An 18625-nucleotide genomic window follows, 5' to 3' on the forward strand; every position below is an offset into this window, starting at 1 on the left:
TGTGTGTGTGTGTGTGTGTGTGTGTGTGTGTGTGTGTGTGTGGTAGAGAGATCAGGATGCTCGCCAGTGGTGTGAGCAGTTGTGACAGCTTGCTAATGTACAGTATGTGTGTGTGTTATTTTAGTCTCGCGTGCACACACACACACACACACACACACACACACACACACACACACACACACACACACACACACACACAGCAGGATTTGATTAAGACGGGCAGCAACGGTAACATCTTTGTAGCTGAAGGCTGCGGTTTCTCCTTCCCTGTGTGTGTGTGTGTGTGTGTGTGTGTGTGTGTGTGCCTGCTTGCTTGCCTGCCTGCCTGTCTGCGTGCGTGCGTGCGTGCATGCGTGTCTCACACACACACACACACACACACACACACACACACACACACACACACACACACACACACACACACACACACACACACACAGAGGAAAGGAGAGACAGGACAGTGTGAAAGAGTGAGTCATCAGCTGGACTAAAGGGAAAAGGCAGTTTATCTGAGTTTGTTACTTTAAATATATTTCCTTCACACTTGAACCCCACAATGAATGCCTCTTCTGGGGAAACATTCGCCAAAAATAGCAGATCTACGAGCTCACAGCACGTCACAATCTAATTTAACTCGGAGTACAAATGGAACTACATAAACCTGTGGAACCTAATTCGATTTTATATGTGTACTGTATGCGTATATAGTCCAAGCAGTCTGATCTGAATTTGCTCAGTAAAGTTAGATGATTGCTTTTGGTCAGATTGAATTGAATTGAAAATGCCTTTTGGGAAATTGACTATAGACTGTATAATATGTTTTAATGTGTTTGATATTTGGGCAAAGTTTAAAAATGTATCCGGTGGACAATGTTGAAAAATACATTATTGGAGATTGGAACATAGACATGCTTCGTAAAGAAGCTCCTCTATTCAAAAAATTCAATAAGCTTTGTAATCAACAGGGTTTCACTCAGCTCATCACCAAGCCAACTAGGGTTACAGATAACTCTCAAACCACCATAGATCTCATTGTAACCACAGACAAATCTAAAGTCTCCGCGAGTGGGACTATTGAATGTGGTGGCCTAAGCGACCATGATATAATTTACTGCACCCGTAAAATACATAAGTCCAAAGCTGACGGCCACAAAACAGTTGAAGCTAGAAACCTCAAAACCTACTCTAGCGAAGCCTTTAATCACAAACTGGAGAAATCTGACTGGTCCCCAGTACTAGCTAGCACTCAGGTCGATGAAGCCTGGCTGGGCTTTAAATCCATTTTCAACACTACCCTAGACGAAGTGGCTCCTTTGCGTAGGGTCAGGGTTAAAGCCCGCTCACAGCCATGGTGGAATTCGGAAATCTGTGAATCAATGAAACTCAGAGACAAAAAATACTCTGAGAAACGCAAATATAATCACAAACTCAAAAAAGGCCCCAATAAACACCTTGAAGCCAAATTAGAAATAGTCAGTTTAGAGGCTAATAAACTGAGAAATCGGACAACCTCCTTAATCCTTTCTGCCAAAAAACACTACTTGGATGAGAAAGTTGAGGAAAACATCCACAAACCACGAGACCTATGGAAGCTATTTAAAACCCAGCTAGGCTGTGGTGCTAAACTTAGATCCATAGCCAGCAACATATCCATCCAAACTCCCATAACCCTCCTCACTGACAGTCTCGATGTAGCCAAAAATCTCAACATCTATTTCACCTCCATGGCCAAAAATCTGGTCAATAAACTGCCCGCTCCATCTGGGCTGTTTGGTGTTAGGCACATCTTGAAATTCTACAGGAACCTTGGGGTATGCAAAGACAATTTTAAACTTACCACGGTGACAACTGATGAAGTGTTTAAAAAACTTCGCACCCTACCTCAATTCAAGGCCGCTGGCCATGATAAAATCGCCCCCAAATTTCTCATAGACTCAGCTGCCACCATTGCCCCAATCATTACCCATATTATTAATCTATCTATCAAGCAGGGTTATGTCCCCCAGGACTTCAAATTAGCTAAGGTAACCCCCCTGCACAAAAAAGGCAGTAAACTTGACCCTGGCAACTACAGGCCAATCTCAATCCTTAGTTCCATCTCTAAGGTAATGGAAAAAATTGTCTATGAACAGGTGGCTAAATATCTTGAAGAGAATAAACTGATCTACGAGTTCCAGTCTGGCTTCAGAGAGTCCCATTCCACAGATACATGCCTCATCTATTTGAATGATTACATCAAACGTGAAATTCACGATGGCAAATATTGCGGCATGGTCATGCTGGACCTCCAGAAGGCATTTGACACCGTCGATCATTCTATTCTGATTGAAAAACTCAAAGCTATTGGTCTTGATAGCACAGCAGTGAGATGGATGCACTCTTACTTGGTGGGGAGGGAACAGATGGTGGAAGTCAACGGAACCCTGTCCCCCCCCCCTCCCAGTAAACTGTGGAGTACCTCAAGGGAGTATACTAGGACCACTGTTGTTCTTAATATACGTAAACGACATGTCATCTGCTTGTGACTGCAATCTGTTTCTGTTTCGCGGATGACTCGGCTCTCCTAGTCTCCGGCAGAGACTTATTGCAGGTTGAAAAGGCCCTTAACTGTGAACTTAACAAGATCTGCACCTGGCTCAATGACAACAGACTCTCAATTCACCTAGGCAAAACTGAATGTATCCTCTTTGGATCTAGTCAGAAACTTAGCCTAGTTGAGAACTTCACAATTAAAGTAGGTGACACTGTGATAGAAAGAAAAAACTACATCTGCTACCTGGGTTGCATCCTGGAGGCTAACCTATCCAGTGAAAAAATGACCACCAAGGTAATCAATAAAGTCAACCAACGAATTCGCTTCTTGCAAAGGGTTGCCCCGCTGATCAATACTAAATCCCGAAAGACACTAGGAGGAGCTCTTATTGGGCCCCTCATTGATTACGGAGTCCTTGTCTGGTATCGCGACGCCCCAGCCGCCTTAAAGTTAAAGCTTCAAACAGCCCAAAACAAACTAATTAGGGTTGTGCTTGGTCTCCCTCCTCTGACCCACCTTACCGATCATCACCACGAAAGCGTGGGATGGCTCAAAGTAGCTGACAGAGTACAACATCTTGCAATGGGCCTGGTGTACAAGATACACTACACCTCCAAGATTCCCATGTACCTGACAAACTACTTCTTAAAGGTCAAGGATGTTCACGACCACAACACCAGAGGCAGCTCCACTAATCATCATCAACGTAGATTTAACACTAAACAAGGCTCTAACTCGTTCTCCTGCTACACCATCAACATGTGGAACGCCCTTCCTCAAGCCCTAAAGGAGAGCAAATCCCTAGCCTCCTTCAAAATTGGTATGAAAAGTCACCTTCAGACAGCTGCTACCCGTGACTTGTAAATAGACTAAGCCCCCATGCCCCCCCCCCCCCTTTTCTATTATTCTTTTTTCTGCCTCTGTATTTTGATGTTATGCTTTTGAAACTGATATTATCCTAGATAAAGTACTATGTTCTATCCGTCTGTCTTTCAATGTTATATGAGATACTTAAAGTGTGGTTCCTGTGTAAATAAGCCTCGGCTTTCTAGGATCTCCTTTTAGTTGACCTTGTACCAGTGATTTGTACTGTCATGAAACTGTACTTTTTTTCTATTGCAAACTTCTAATACATTCTTCAATCAATCAATCAATCAATCCATAAAAATAAAGAATACATACAAATCATATATATATATATATATATATTTACAAAAACAGCAGAACTACAACCTCAGAACGCGTCACTATGTGACGAGTTTGAGCTGATAGATCGGCTGATTACCGCTATTTATTGTATGACGAAGTAGCCTATATATGTACTGTATATATGCATTTTTTGTGCAGGGACTAAGGGGAGACAATGCTCATTTCGTACAAATCAGTCTAAAAGTGCCACATTTTGCACAGATGTAGCCCAGGGCTTGCTCTAATGATTTAGCTAGGGTGCCCGAGCCAACGACCTTCGGGGTTGCCACAGTGGCCAAATCAAGTTGGGCTCCCATCGACTTTCTATACAGGAGGAAAATACCCAGAAAAAAAATCTGCTTTAAGTAGGATGTGAGGGGTCTAACTAGGGGTTTGTCATGATTCTGAATCCACTGCAAGCATTTGTTTTGCACAAACAACTTTACTTGGGCTAGAAATGGCCTCAGAAAACGATGGTTTAGTGATGAAAAGTGATGAGTCATCACTTTTCACAGTTTTGTGGGTGTTTTTGGGGGCCATTTCTAGCCCAAGGAAAGTTTTTGGTGCAAAAACAAATGCTTGTAATGGATTCAGATTCATGACAAACCCCTAGTTAGACCCCTCACATCCTACTTAAAGCAGACTTTTTCTCTGGGTATTTTCCTCCTGTATAGAAGTCGGTGCCGCGCTGTGAGCTTGTAGATCTGCTATTTTTCAATAGCCATACCATAAAATAATTCCCCTTTCTCCCCCCCACCCCTTGCTCTTGCAGGTGAGAGGATGGCAGAGTGGCCGTGTGGCGAGGAGCCCCCGGCCCGGACCTGTCCCAACGGAACCGTGTGCAGAGGGTTCTGGACCGGACCCAACTTCGGCATCACCAACTTTGACAACATCCTGTTCGCCGTGCTCACCGTGTTCCAGTGCATCACCATGGAGGGATGGGTGGACATCCTCTACAATGTGAGTCAGGGTACCTCAGGGGTTTCTCAACCTGTGGGAAGGCACCCCCAGAGGGTCCCCAAATTATTATTAAATATATTTTTTGATGACGTCAGCATTCGTCCAACGAATGAGAAAACATATCGTCGTTGTCGGGTGAAAACCCTGTATGTCCAAAACCGTTCGCTTTGCATTTATCATTTTAAAAATGATTTAAACTAGTGAAAACAGCCGATCTACAAGCACACAACGCCTCGCACCGCGAGGCGCTGTGTGCTTGTAGATCTGCTGTTTTCACTAACGTTGTGCGACAGCCTTGAATGATGAAGCAGGGCTTTACCTTGCGAAAGAACATACCAATTTGAAACTTGGAGATACGAGGTTTCCAGCCGACAACGACGATATGAAGGAAATATAAAGCCTGAGCTTAAATAAGAGCACGGAACTGGCTGAAGGAAACTATTTGTTTCCCCCTCATCTTCTGCACCAAAAAACAATAAGGTTCTGCTGTGATCGAAATATCTTAACTGTAGCACTTATAGGCAGCAGAGCCAATCACTATGAAGTATCATATCTCAGCAACCCGGAAACTGCTTCTCATTGGTCCTGTACCCCCGGCCCATGATAGAGCCTAGCGCGTTTTCAGACACCAGGTTCCACTGTCCTGCTCCTTATTCCCATAATCCCATAGCTGCCTGCCCCTGGCCCTGCCCCTTCTTGCTTGTGTGTGTGTGTGTGTGTGTGTGTGTGTGTGTGTGTGTGTGTGTGTGTGTGTGTGTGTGTGTGTGTGTGTGTGTGTGTGTGTGTGTGTGTGTGTGTGTGTGTGTGTGTGTGTGTGTGTGTGTGTGTGTGTGTTCGCGCAGTGTGAGTGAGTGAGAACTGAGAATCACCATATCATCACGTCATTCTTCCATGACCTCGAAAATACGGGACAAAGTCTTTTTGTTTCCAAATACCGGACGATCCTGTATTTTACGGGACGGTCGGTAACCCTAGATGTCGCTGTGGCTTCCATCGAAAAATGAACGGTAGCCCTTGGTTCTTTCTGTATCTGTTAGTGTGAATGCAGCATTAGGGTTAGTTATGTATGTGTTGTGTTACGTGTAGTGACAGTATTCTGGCAGTAGTAGCAGTATAGTCTTGTGTGTGTGTGTGTGTGTGTGTGTGCGTGCGTGCGTGGCAGTTAGGCAGAGCTCCACTGCGGAGCGTCAATGTGTCATTTTGCTTTCTGCTTGGATGGTTAGGGAATTGTAAACGGAGCTCTGGACAGAGTGTGCTGGTTCACAATGCATGCGTGCGTGCGCGCGCGCACACACACACACGCGCACATACACACACACACGCACACACATGCTCATGTGCACCTGCACAGAATATTACACTAGATTCATATCTAGTATGTCAGTGCTGCCAGCTGCCACTGCGCAGCCAAAAGCAGGTATTGGACAATGGGATTTCAACCTATGCAGGCTTAACAGCACACATCTTCTCTCAGAAGCTCTATGTCAAAGTATCCCCCTATTATCAAAGAGTAGTTACAGTAGGCAAATATCGTCGTTGTCCGATGAAAACCTTGTATGTCCAAAACCGTCGTTTTGCATTTATCATTTAAAAATGATTTAAACTAGTGAAAACAGCCGATCTACAAGCACACAACGCCTCGCGGTGCGAGGCGTTGTGTGCTTGTAGATCTGCTGTTTTCACTACTTTTGTGTGACGGCCTTGTCTGATGAAGCAGGGCTTTACTTCGTGAAAGAACGTACGCATTTGAAACTTGGAGATACAAGGTTTCCACCCGACAGCGACGATATGTAGGTGACTTACAGTATGTTTTCTCTTTGAATGCGGACCACACTGCTCCTGCTTTGACAGAGGCTCAGTTGCAACGTCAACAGTCCAGTGCAATATTTCTTTTTTGTTGTTCTAAAATAGAGGTTCCCAAATGTTTCCATGCAAAGGACCCCCAAATAGTCATAACCTCTTGGCTATTGCAAATGGCTTAAAAAAAGAAAAAAGGTCTCTAGCTTGTAGATCTATCATTGAAAATAAATTGACAAAAATAGGGAGGCCAACAATTGTGTATGTCAACATTAAAATCGAACTGCAATAATCAAATACACCTACAGGACAGAGAGAATATTGACCTGTTTAGGAGCTGATAATCTCCACAGTTGCTACAGACACCAGAATTTGACACTTAAGCAAATCCTCATCCTCAGATACAGAGAAACAGGGCGTTCATAAGTGCATATCTGCACCAGTTCCTTTTCCCCCAGTGTTTTGCCATAGCAAAACGTGTGTGTGTAGCATAGCCTGTACATCTCAAATCCTAGTCGAAGACGTTATGCAAGCACGACCACTGCTCACTTCACATTGGGTGTGATTATTCATAAAACCAGACTGCATTCCAACTTGCACCTTGAGCACTCGTGGCCATGTATGGCCTACTTGTGCGTCAGCAGAGCGTGCCTTGTTATTTATATCAGGTTGCACGTGACGTCACCAAGAATGCTGGTCCCTCAGTGGCTGTTGATGGTCACGTCACCAAGAATGCTGGTCCCTGATTGGCTATGGGCATAAACACAGACAGATACGCGACAGAAACGCCACCAAACGCAGTACTTGCACACTCTGCTGGCGCAAGTAATAAATATAAGTGATAAGGACTTTTGTTGTGAGGAGAGGGGATTGATGAAGAAGCAGGGCTAGAGGCCTACAGACCGCAGGGCTCGTCTCTCGCTGTCGTTCAGGTGACCTGAGAACATGCTGTAACAGGGCTGCTGGGCGAACTGCGTCAGGAAGTCTGTAAGGTAGGCCTGGAGGTCAATCTGATATAAGGGGTCCTTCAATGCATCCGGATCACTGTCCTCGTCGTTATCGTCGTACTTGTCTTCTCCATCTTCATCATCACAATCCTCCTGGTCCTCCCACATGCTGCTAGAATCCTGACTCCAGTCGGCAGGATTGGCCCTGTTGGCGTTGGCCACCATGCCAGACGGCAACTCATTCACGATCACTTTGAAGACCTTGACGAGCAACGGAACGGTAGTCCACCTCGCTGGGTTCTTGGCGGATTTGGAGCGCGTGCGGATGCCCTCCTCGGGGCTGAAGATCTCCTCTCCCTTGACCATGATGTCTTGGAGGCGCTTGTCGTCTGCGTTGAGACCGTGCTGCAGGAGTTTGCATAACGCTACCGTGGTGACTTTGCCCTCGTAGTGTCCGTAGAATAAGTGCTGTCTGCTCGTCCACTCCGTCATGACAAACTCCAGAGCGGGTTTTCCGGTCGGCCCGGGAAGACCGCACAAGAACTCTAACAGGGGCTCCAGCTGGGAGTGAACCAGGTGGGCGAATACCATGATGAGTGACTGTATGACGCTCAGCGCCTCGGCCTGCTGCATCTTGCTGAGGACGGCTCTGAGGATCTGGTGCAGCTGGTCTTGCAGCTCTGCCCCGGCCCGGGAGATGAGCGTAGACACCAGCCTGCCCACGAAGGTGGCTGAGAACTCTGAGGCCCTGGGGTCTAGCAGCTGGTTGACCACCTGCGTGACGTACCAGATGCCACTGTTCCCCTGGTCATCCCTCCACTGGCCGATCTGCTCCAGCGCCACCGACACGTAAGCCCGCAAACACTCTCCACCATTCTGTATAATAGTGTTATCGTCTGTGCGCATCGTACACTGTGCCACGAGAGGGAAGGCCTGACACACCAGCATCTCCGACAGAGGAGGTTTGGTGTTGCGCACCACAGTGGTCAGGATGTCTATGGACGTGGCACAGAGTCCAGAGGGGACTTTGTCGGGAGGAGCCTGCATGATGCTGATCAGGGTGGGGAGGAGCCTGGTCTGCATGGGGCCTTGGCACCCCTCTACCCGGGCCAACTCCTTAAAGATGTCCTGGGCCAGAGACGCTACCTCAGGGTCATTGTTGTGCTTAAGGAAAATGTTGATGGTGAGCGGGCAGATCTTGCTCTCTGCGCTGGTGGTGAAGGCTGCGTTCACGGTACAGAGGATGCACAACGTCTCCATGACCAATGTGAGCACCTCTGAGCTGAACTGGTCGGCCAGCTGCACAAGTCCTTCCAGGATACTGGGCAGGAAGGGCTGCAGGACATGGGCGCTCTGCGACAGCTTCAGCTGATCACAGTACGTCCAGATGGCTTTGACGGCAGAGATGCGGACGGAGGGGGGCTGGCTGTCGCGGAGACCGCTAACGGTGGCCTGGAGTAACTGCTGGATGAGCTCTGGAGACATGAACGCCGTGAAGTGGCTGGCTGCCCGCAGTGCCTGGCCGAGCAGGAAGGGAGACGCCGCCGGCAGGTTGAGATCAGCCAGGATAACGTCGACCAGGAACCTTTGCATGTCAAACTGGATACGCCCATTCTTCACATTCTTTGTGAATTTGGGATGTTCATGTATGGCCAACATACAGGCTTCATGGACCTTCCACCAGTAATCTTTTCCACTGTTCCTAGCCAGCTCTACCTCCTGAAGGTGCTTGGTTGTCGCTGCTGCCAGAGCCACCGCACTCTCATTCTGGAACTCTGTATCAACAGCCATCTGAAGCAGGTCCAGAGCGGAGATCCTGACTGAATAAGAGACGGTGTCATCATCCTCAACAAACTGCTGGGGGTTTTCCGTCCACACTCGAATCTGCTCCTCAGTGATCTGCATGTAGAGGATGATGTAGTAGATGAGTTCAGGCAGGGCTTTCTTCACTGTGCTCTTGAACTCGTCGTTCTCCAGCAGGGCTTCGACAAGCTCAAAGATGCTAAACACCAGATTCTCAAAGCCCAACACCTCACCATCCGAGTCTACAACAGGGTCATCCACTTCCTCTGTGCAGTTGACTTCAGTTCTTACATAATAAGATGCACTCTCAGTCAGTGTATTCCACACAATTGGTAGTATCTGTTGCATAGAGGACACCATGAGTTCTTCACCAAATAACTCATGGTTCACCAAAGCTGTCACCGCCTGAAGGACCTTCATCTTGAGGCTGAAGTCAGAAGAGGGTCCATCGGGCATCTGAAGAGCCTGCACAAAGGCCTCCGTGAACTGCTGCACCACTGGGAATATCACTGCTTTAGTGGCACCCTCTTCGAGCTCTTCCACGACACAGATGCGGTCGGCACACGTGGTGAAGATTTCCACTGCTCTGGCGCGGGTGAGAATGCTGTAGACCTCGGCCATGGTAAAGATCTTGTACATCTCGGGTAAAATCACAGGAGCCACCAGTGACATCTGTGTGACTGCCACCTCCCGGGTGAACTCTGTGAGGACACTCATGGCTCCGTGCACGGCGTTCACATCCCCGCTGACCAACATGTCCACCAGTAGGGGGAAGAGCTGCGGCCAGGCTTCGGGCCAGTCCCAGTGGGCGATGGCTGACACGGTGCACGCCACGCCGGATTGGACCTTGCTGGCGGCCTCCCGCAGACCCCCGGGGAGAAGCTCCCTGACGCCGGCTTTAGCCCTGTCGGTGGTTTCTGGGGGCCTGAACTTCTCCGCCTGGGAACACCAGTGGGTCTCAACATACTGCTTCAAGATGACAGACGCCAGCTGGCGGACAGCAAGAGCTCCCCGAGGGTCCACTGTGAGTTGAGCCAGGTGGACGCCAAACTCCTCTGTCACCTCTAGAACTTTGACCTGCTCCTCCGCAGCAGCACGCACTTCCTGGACCGGGGACAAGATGGCCGTCAGAGTCTCGATCAGAGCTTCTTTCAGTCCTTGTTGAACCGCAACAGCCGCGGTCATCCCTGCCGCGTTCTCACCAGCACCACCACAGCCTGGGTAGCCTGCTTCAGTTCAGTCCAACACTCTCGTGTGTCTCGGAAACCACTGTGCCAAATTACTTGTGCACGTTGCCAGTAGGCCAATGAACACAATTGCCGAATATTCACTTGACAACTGTTTTTACGGCGTGACTCTGTGGGATGCAGAGCCTTCTTCAAGAGGTTCTGTTTCTGACCCTGTCTGTCGTTAGGTCACTTTATTATTTTATAGTGGAAGTCAATGACGGTTGCATCAGGCTGAAAACATGTTCAAATATGGAGTCTTACATTATAGACACATCATAGATGGTTGACATCACAGACTGGCTACATCCCGCAAACCACTGGACCGATCAGCACCAAATGTCTTTTCACATAAATATTTTTCACGTACTTGATGTTCAGATGTTACACAGCCTTCACACACCACCATTTTGCAGCCTCAAAATTCAGTTTCAGGTGGTCTCCATATATGGCCATGTTATGTCTGTGATGTAACGTGACAAAATAAACTACGCTTGTGTCATTTTTGCACCTGTTAACACATGTAGCACCTGTCCCACAACCCTGCCCATATTAATTTATGACAATTGCGTGAGTGCTCCTTTGTTGTTTTTGGGGAATTCATCCAGTACCTGTTATTAGAGTACTTGTCAGTCGAAGTACAGCCGAGCGCTTCTGTAATTGTCCCCATGAGATGAAAATTCAGAAAGAGACAGATTTGAGCCTTTCCTCTGATTACATCACCGGAGGAATGGTTTTGGCAATGATACAGAGAATGGGCACACAGTGCCAGTTTGAAGCGGATTAAGTTGAAGAATGGCGACATCATCCTTTAAGATTAGCAGCGAAGGGTTTGGCTGGTAGTTATTCCTCTCTGATACCGCTTGCTATAAACAAACTTTGCACCAACTGTCTCGAATCGTAGCTACTCAGAAGATCATTTATCACGTTTCTCCATTCCTTCTTTTCTTCTCTCCCTCCATCTCATCTTTCCCTCCACCACCCCGTCCTCCGGTCCCTCTCTCTGTGTCACTGCTCAGACAGCTGTAGGTTTTACTGTCTCATTACGCTCTAAACAGCATGGACTCTCACCGCTGCGTGATGGCAGAAAGCACCGCTTTATTCTCAGCGCCTGCGGTCCTCTTAACTTTTCTCTCCTGCTGCGTAATACCGTCTCTTTCTCTCATTTGTCAATTTATCATCTGCCTTTGTAACACTCTGATCACTGTCTTTACGTAATATATCTGGCCAGCCCACCCATTATCCACCCACGTCCGTTACTTTATGTCTTTGTCATGTGGCTTGCCATCTCTTCTCTCTGTGAGAGGTACTCAGATGTCTTACTTTAGTAAAAGTATAAGGCAGTCCCTGCTTGATCTTTTGTCAATATTCAGGGGGTTCCAGACGAGCGGAAGTAGCTCAGGAGGTAGAGCGTCCGTTTGGGAACCAGTTCGATCCCGAGCTCCTCCAGAGTTGTGTAGTGTCCGAAGTGTCCTTTAGCAAGACACTGAACCCCTAATTGCTCTTAGTGAGCAGGTTGGTGCCATGCATGTTTTCCACTGCCATCGGTGTATGAATGTTTGTGTGAATGGGTGAATGTAATGCCTAATCATTGTAAAGCACCTAGGCGATATTCCAAGGCGATATTCGGTCCCAAGATCGCAGGTTCAAATCCCACTGCAGGTGTACTGTTTTTTGGGGACTATAAAGCACTTCCTGACAATTGTTACATTACATTAGTGTGAGGTTAAGGCATATTTATTTATGATTAAAGGATAAGCCTGAGGTTAGGTTTAGGCATAGTTTTTGTTAGATTAGCATTAGGGTTACGGTATGTCGTTTCTGTGAGGTTATGGTTAGGGTTAAAATACCACTCTTGAGAGTGTACAAATGTAACACGCAAAAGTTACAAATGGATAAATGATCGCTGAGGATTATAACCTGAGTGTGTATACGTGTATGTACAGTAATGCACATACAGTTTTTATACATGCATATTGTCCAAGTTTCACATTTGTACTTTATTCTTTAAAGTAAAGCCCTTCATCATACAAGACTGTCGCACAAAACAAGTGAAAATAGCCGATCTACAAGCACACAACGCCTCGCGAGGTGCGAGGTGTTGTGTGCTTGTAGATCGGCTATTTTCACTAGTTTAATAGTACAAAACAAATAGAAAACGAACCGTTTTGGACAAAGGTTTCCACCCGACAACAACGATATAATTGCATAGTGTATTGCGTATACTGTGCGCATGGGAGCAGTGAAGTGTGTCTGCATCTCATGGTATTCATTAATTTACACACGGCGAGTACACAGCAATGTTGTTTTTTAGTAACGCACACATGCACTCTCGGGTATCAGAGGTCAGGAGAGGTGGAGGACGATAAGACAATCATGAAACACATCAGAGAGGGAGTCTCCACTTTGTGCACATTATACACTGTGCTGTACTGCAGTGGCTCCCAACCTTTTCTGCATCAGGGCCCACAAAAGCGTTCGAGATCAGGTCTGACCACTTAGTCCAGGTTTCTGACAGCCGACTAATGAGACACAGATTGAGTAGATTGGAAATTGTGACATCTTATGTCAAATGGGTTCGGGACCCATTTGTGGGTCAAGGATTTTTATGGGTCACGACATGTGTAAAAATCGGATTTTCTTTTCCGACATAAAGAATATTTATATATATTTTAAAAATAAAAATATTTAAAATAATGTTAGACATTTTAACAAACAAACACTTGAACAAATCTAAGAAATACCACAAATACCACAAATAAAATAGTGATAGCAAAGTGGCGCGAAGCGACGCTTTGGGTGCTTGTAGATCTGCTATTTTCGACCTTTTAGTTTGCCCTTTTATAAAAGGGCCCATTTCACAATCATATTATTAACCAGTTATACATTAATATGTTTCTCTATAACAGTGATAATAATTTGTGTTCCCTTCCCACTGTGGCCAAACCCCCAGCTTAGTTCACAGCATCATATCAGTGACATAATCAACCCTTTTCATATCACGGTCCATTATTTATTCAGCATTTGAGCCACGGACCACCATTAGATTTAGTTCCAAAACGTTGATTTTTTTTTTTTTTTTGTTAGATAAGATTTTGTCCACAATTCCATGCTGTATTGATGTGGGTGCCATACGAGAGATAACAGGCAAAACCTTCATAAAAAAAAAAACATTCTCTAATTGTGTAAACGTCTTGTAAATGAAATGATGCAAGTGTTTAATAGTTTAACTCTTGAAACTCTTGAAAGTGTCCATTTGGTTTCATTTTACACTCTCAAGAGTTAAAGATCTATAAGGATCCATTTGGTTACCAACTCTCCAACGTTTAGTTGGGGACAACCTGGAACCCCCTCAAAGACCACTGGTGGTCCCCGGACCACTGGTTGAAAACCACTGCTCTATCATGTTTCAGCTAGTAAAGGTGGTGCTAATGTGTATTACTTTATGTGTGCTGCTGGGTACCTTGAGCAAACTGGTTTATACTCTCCCCCCTGCGGACAGGCCATTAACCTGACAGGCACACACTTATTATCCTCGCCAACTTAGGAAATGAATTCTCCAGTGAAGTCATTATGCTTTATCAGAGAGCCAGTGGCGAGACGGAGAGAGGTGTTTGTGTTGCCATCGGGAGTGGAGGAGGAGAACCCCTTATGTTTTAATCATGGATATGGCAAGTGAATGCAGGAGAAAAGACAGGGGAGTCTAATTGAAGAATGATTGGGTCTAGATCATCATTGCTGCAAGGGCAGTACAAGTAAAAGTTTTGGATATCGTCTCTATCGGGTGGAACAGGGTTCATCAACATGTCAGTGCACGGACGAATGTGTCCGTGGAAAGACTTGGTTTTGACGTGGCAAATTCTAGATTTTCTTTTTTACACACCATTATAATGTTCTTATTTTCATCATAATTACTGAATGTCAAGTCTCCAGGTTTTCTTCAGAATATTTCTGACACTGATTTACTATGACACCATGGCACATTAGGAGTCCACTAGCGGTTTTCCAATGATTTAGTTGCGAGGAGACCCTTAGCACTGAGTGTGTACAAATGGAACCAAATGGGCCCATAAGGGTCCTCTCAGTATTACTTTACCTGATCTATCTCTTTCTGTGTTTCTGGTAATATTATTGTCTTCTCATTTTGGGGAGGAAACCTCATGAATGTCCAAAACTCTTACTTTTCAGGATGCAAATTCAAAAATAGCAAAAGTAGCAGATCTACAAGCCCAAAACGTGTAGATTCGATATACAGCATATCGTCGTTGTCGGGTGGAAACCATGTATGTCCAAAACCGTTCGTTTTGTATTTATCATCTAAAACATTAACTAAACTAATCACTAGTTTTGTACGACAGTCTTGTATGATGAAGCAGGGCTTTGCTTTACCAAAAAACGTACACATTTGAAACTTGGAGATGCGAGGTTTCTGCCCGACAGTGACGATATGAGGTTTCAGCTCGACAGCAACGATGTACAGTAGAAGGTTTCTGCCCGACATTATGCTGTTTCTGATAATGTTGTCACTCAGTGCTGCGCTTTTTGTCAAAAGGGAATCTGCAGCCCTCCCACCCCGCTAGCGGTGTGTCCTTTAGTCTCTAGGCCATGCGGGGGGCTGTCACTGATAGGATGCTGTCAACTCAGCCGGGGGCTTGGCCACGGGGGGAAGGGAACACATCGTTCTAGCAGTTCAACGAAAACCATAGAGGAAAGAGGCAGTCAGTCAGAGGCGTCTGTTCAGCAAAAGCTAAGGTATGGCAACGTGACTGGTGTCATCAGTCACGTTGCCATACCTTAGCAACAGGCATGATGATGATGATTACTATCAGTGGATAGTATTATTTTATTGTTTTAAAAAGTACATATAATTATGGCACCTGCCATACCTTGCCATACCCAAATGACGCCTCTGGAGGCAGTGATGTCATGCTCATGCAATATTACTCTGTCATTTGCTGGGTTGTTTTGTTGTGAATCATCCCCCCCCCTCTAGTAGTTTCTGAACTGTGTCTGCAGGATTAAATATAGCCTATCATTTCTCTTGTCGCTTTGCCTTTTTTTAAACAATTGATTTAAACCTTTTTTGTTTTAATTTTGCTCAGCTCATTAAAATCAAAAAAATCTCAAAAAATGTGATTACTTCAAAAGAAGGATTTTTCATACAGAAATGTCAAACTTCTGAAAGGTTATGTTAATTTATGCACCCAGTACTTGGTCTGAAATACTTTTGAACAAATGTCTTCATCAATGGGGCGTGGCATGAAGGTGGTCAGCCTGTGGTACTGCTGAGGTGTTATGTGTGTGGAGCAAAACCAGCATTGCATTGTATTGCTGGTGTTGGTCCACTGTGTTTTATCTAGTTCAGAGTCAACACAGCCATCATACCCGGGGATTTTAGAGCACTTTGCGCTTCCATAGGTTGACAAGCTTTAAGGAGATGATGATTTCCTTTAGCCAGAAGCACTTGGCACCTGCCCAGTGTCCACAGAGCCAAAACTACTAGTAACTGGTAGAAACTGTCAAATCTACAAAGTAACTTGTAACTTAAGTTTTCAAATAAATGTAGTGGCGTTAAATTACAATATTTGAATCTGATACATAGTGGAGTAGAAGTAAAAATATTGTAAATTGGATATACTCAAGTAAAGTACAAATATCTCAAGTAAATGTAAATGTTACTTTACCCCACTACTCTCTCTGCCATAAAAGAAATACACACAAAAAAGGGAAAATCGTTGATTTACAGTGTGCCAGCTGTGATGCCTATTACTCTGTGCCCGTTATCGTCAGAGAGATAACTGCTGGGCATGGGGGTGGTTCCTTAGCGTTGATAATTTGGCAATCTTCATTTCATGCCTTGTGATTTTATTACATTTTCTCCGTCTCGCCTGGTGCCAACAAATTGGAACTATCCCTAATTATGACTGCTGTGTCACGTTCAGGCATTACACACTGCAAATACTGTCACATTCCAAGTCATTTTGTATATCTTCCAGCCTTTAAAATTGTATTCTTACAATTCTGGCAATATTAGATATTGTTATTGAAAAGACTATCGTACCCTAACCCTAACCCTGACAAAACCGGTGTTGATTTTCACTGCAAATTATGATTTAGTTTTAGTCATTGTCTTTTAAATAACATTTTATTTAGTTGTAGTCATATTTTGGTCACCTGAAAGGTTTTAGATTTTTTCTAACTTAAGTCGACTAAATATCTTTTTTTTTTTAAGATTTGCTATGGGGCTTTTATGCCTATATTGATAGGACAGTAGACTGACAGGAAATAGGGGAAGAGATGGGGAGTGACGCGTGGCAAAGGTCGTCTGGATCGGGAATTGAACCGGCGGCGACGCCATGCCTATGTGGCAAAGCCTAAGTGGTACGCGCCTGGACCAGAAGGCCAGCGGGCGCCCGACTTAATTTGTTAATATTTTAGTCAACTAAATCTACAGTTGATTTTATTTAAAAGAAATTGGCGGGCCTTGATGGTGTCGTAATGGCTGAGCTATTTTCAGAGCGCAACACCCGAGCGCAACCAAACATAAAATGAATGAATGAATGTTTCTGTTGGAGCTCTTCTCCACTAGTCCCATCCCTAACAATTTGTTGACGATATTGTCAATATATTTAGCCTTAGTTTTAGTCATCATACCTTAGTTTTTATGTAAGTTTTTATTTCGATGCCCAGGCCAGTGTGGAGATGTAATCTCCCCATCTGGTCCTTGTTCTGCCTCGGGGTCTCTCTCCAAGTGGGACCTCTGGGGGGGCGTCTGTACTTGATGCCCGAGCCACCTATGCTGGCTCCTTTCCAAGTCAAGGAGCAGCGGTTCTACTCCGAGTCTCTCATGGATGACTGAACATCTCACCTTATCTCTAAGGGAGAGGCCAGCCACCCGTCTGAGAAAACTCATTTCGGACGTTTGAATCTGTGTAGCCGGGCAGATAACAGAAATAATCGTTCACTTGCGGATACAAGCACCAAAATTGGCACACATACTCCTTAGGGATTGCTCTTTTCATAAAACCATCTGGCCAAATCAAATTTCAAGATGGCGGCCATTTTTCAAGATGGCCGCCATTGAATATACAGTAATCTCGCATTCCGCAATAAAATACCATAGACCTGTCCTATTTGAATGATCTTGGTGTCAAATCATCATTTTCACTATGTAGAATCCAAATTTGGACCCATGGGCTTACTCACTGGCTTCCTTGTACCATATATCAGTCCCGGAATCCTAATATTCTGCTAAATTAGAGGTTTGTGTTATGTCTGACTCGGGTAAAATGGGTGGTAGTGTATATCTTAGTATTGTTAGAGGTTTATAGTGTGTATGTGTGTGTGTGTGTGTGTGTGTGTGTGTGTGGGGGGGGGGGGGGGGGGGGGTGTAGTAACTCAACAGAGCGGATTTCAATGCACAGCGGCTGACGCGGCTAAAATGCCTGGTAGATATAATAGCGCCGTGGGATCACTCTTTGGCCCTCATTTATCAATGGAGTGTAAAAAATGGTCTATTTTTTTCACCAAATTTTGCGTAGGGCAACGTGTGCACGGCATTTATCAATGCTTCCTAAACAGACACACCTGGCGTACATTTGATCCCAGCGTTGATAAATGCGCAGGCTGAAATTTAAATAACACGCCCTTAATTATTCTCGAAACGCCCCGATTTTACGACCAGAACAACCCGAATACGACCTAACAACCAAAGAAAAGCCATGTCCGCGTCCCACACAGACCACGCACACATGCACGCACGCACACACACACCTACACAAGCAACTAGGCTACTTGGAACAGAAGCATTTTGGTTTACACAGCAGTCTTTGACAGTGGAAACGTGGGATTAACCAACGGTACAATCTTTGACAAGGAGGCTATAGCACCGCAGCCGACATGAATGACACAAGTTACTGGTCACTGCCATGAATACTTTTGGATATTAATTTAAACCATTGCCTATACCCGTGCCGTGCGTGCGCAGACAGAGCGCGTTCATTTGCTTACAAGCAATCATATTCACCATGGCCATGATCTCAAGGCTCGCCACGTTGGGTTTCATCATTAACTCCAGCATAGTGTACAGTATCTACTGTATAAATTGAGAGACCCCACAGTTACGTTTTGGATATTAATTTAACCCAATTTCGGCGACGAGCGCAACGCAC

General features: G+C 45.3%; 2 protein-coding genes across 2 annotated transcripts in view; one reads left to right on the forward strand and one right to left on the reverse strand.

The window, feature by feature from the left end:
* The window catches only part of LOC308299767 (voltage-dependent N-type calcium channel subunit alpha-1B-like), a gene marked incomplete at both ends in the record, with an annotated part of 244047 nt that overhangs the window by 81694 nt on the left and 143728 nt on the right, over positions 1–18625 (forward strand). Inside the window, one exon of the mRNA XM_080743555.1 lies at positions 4494–4681. Within this exon, the coding sequence (XP_080599681.1) occupies positions 4494–4681 (188 nt within the window). The remainder of the gene's footprint in view (positions 1–4493; positions 4682–18625) is intronic.
* Positions 7366–10413, reverse strand: LOC308299070 (importin-9-like; the record flags this gene model as incomplete). The annotated part of the gene is made up of 1 exon (XM_080742795.1): positions 7366–10413. The coding sequence occupies one exon, from the start codon at positions 10411–10413 to the stop codon at positions 7366–7368; it is 3048 nt and encodes a 1015-aa protein (XP_080598921.1).

Source organism: Nannobrachium achirus (genome assembly GCF_963921795.1).
Source record: "Nannobrachium achirus genome assembly, chromosome: 15".
Taxonomy (NCBI): Eukaryota; Metazoa; Chordata; class Actinopteri; order Myctophiformes; family Myctophidae; genus Nannobrachium; species Nannobrachium achirus.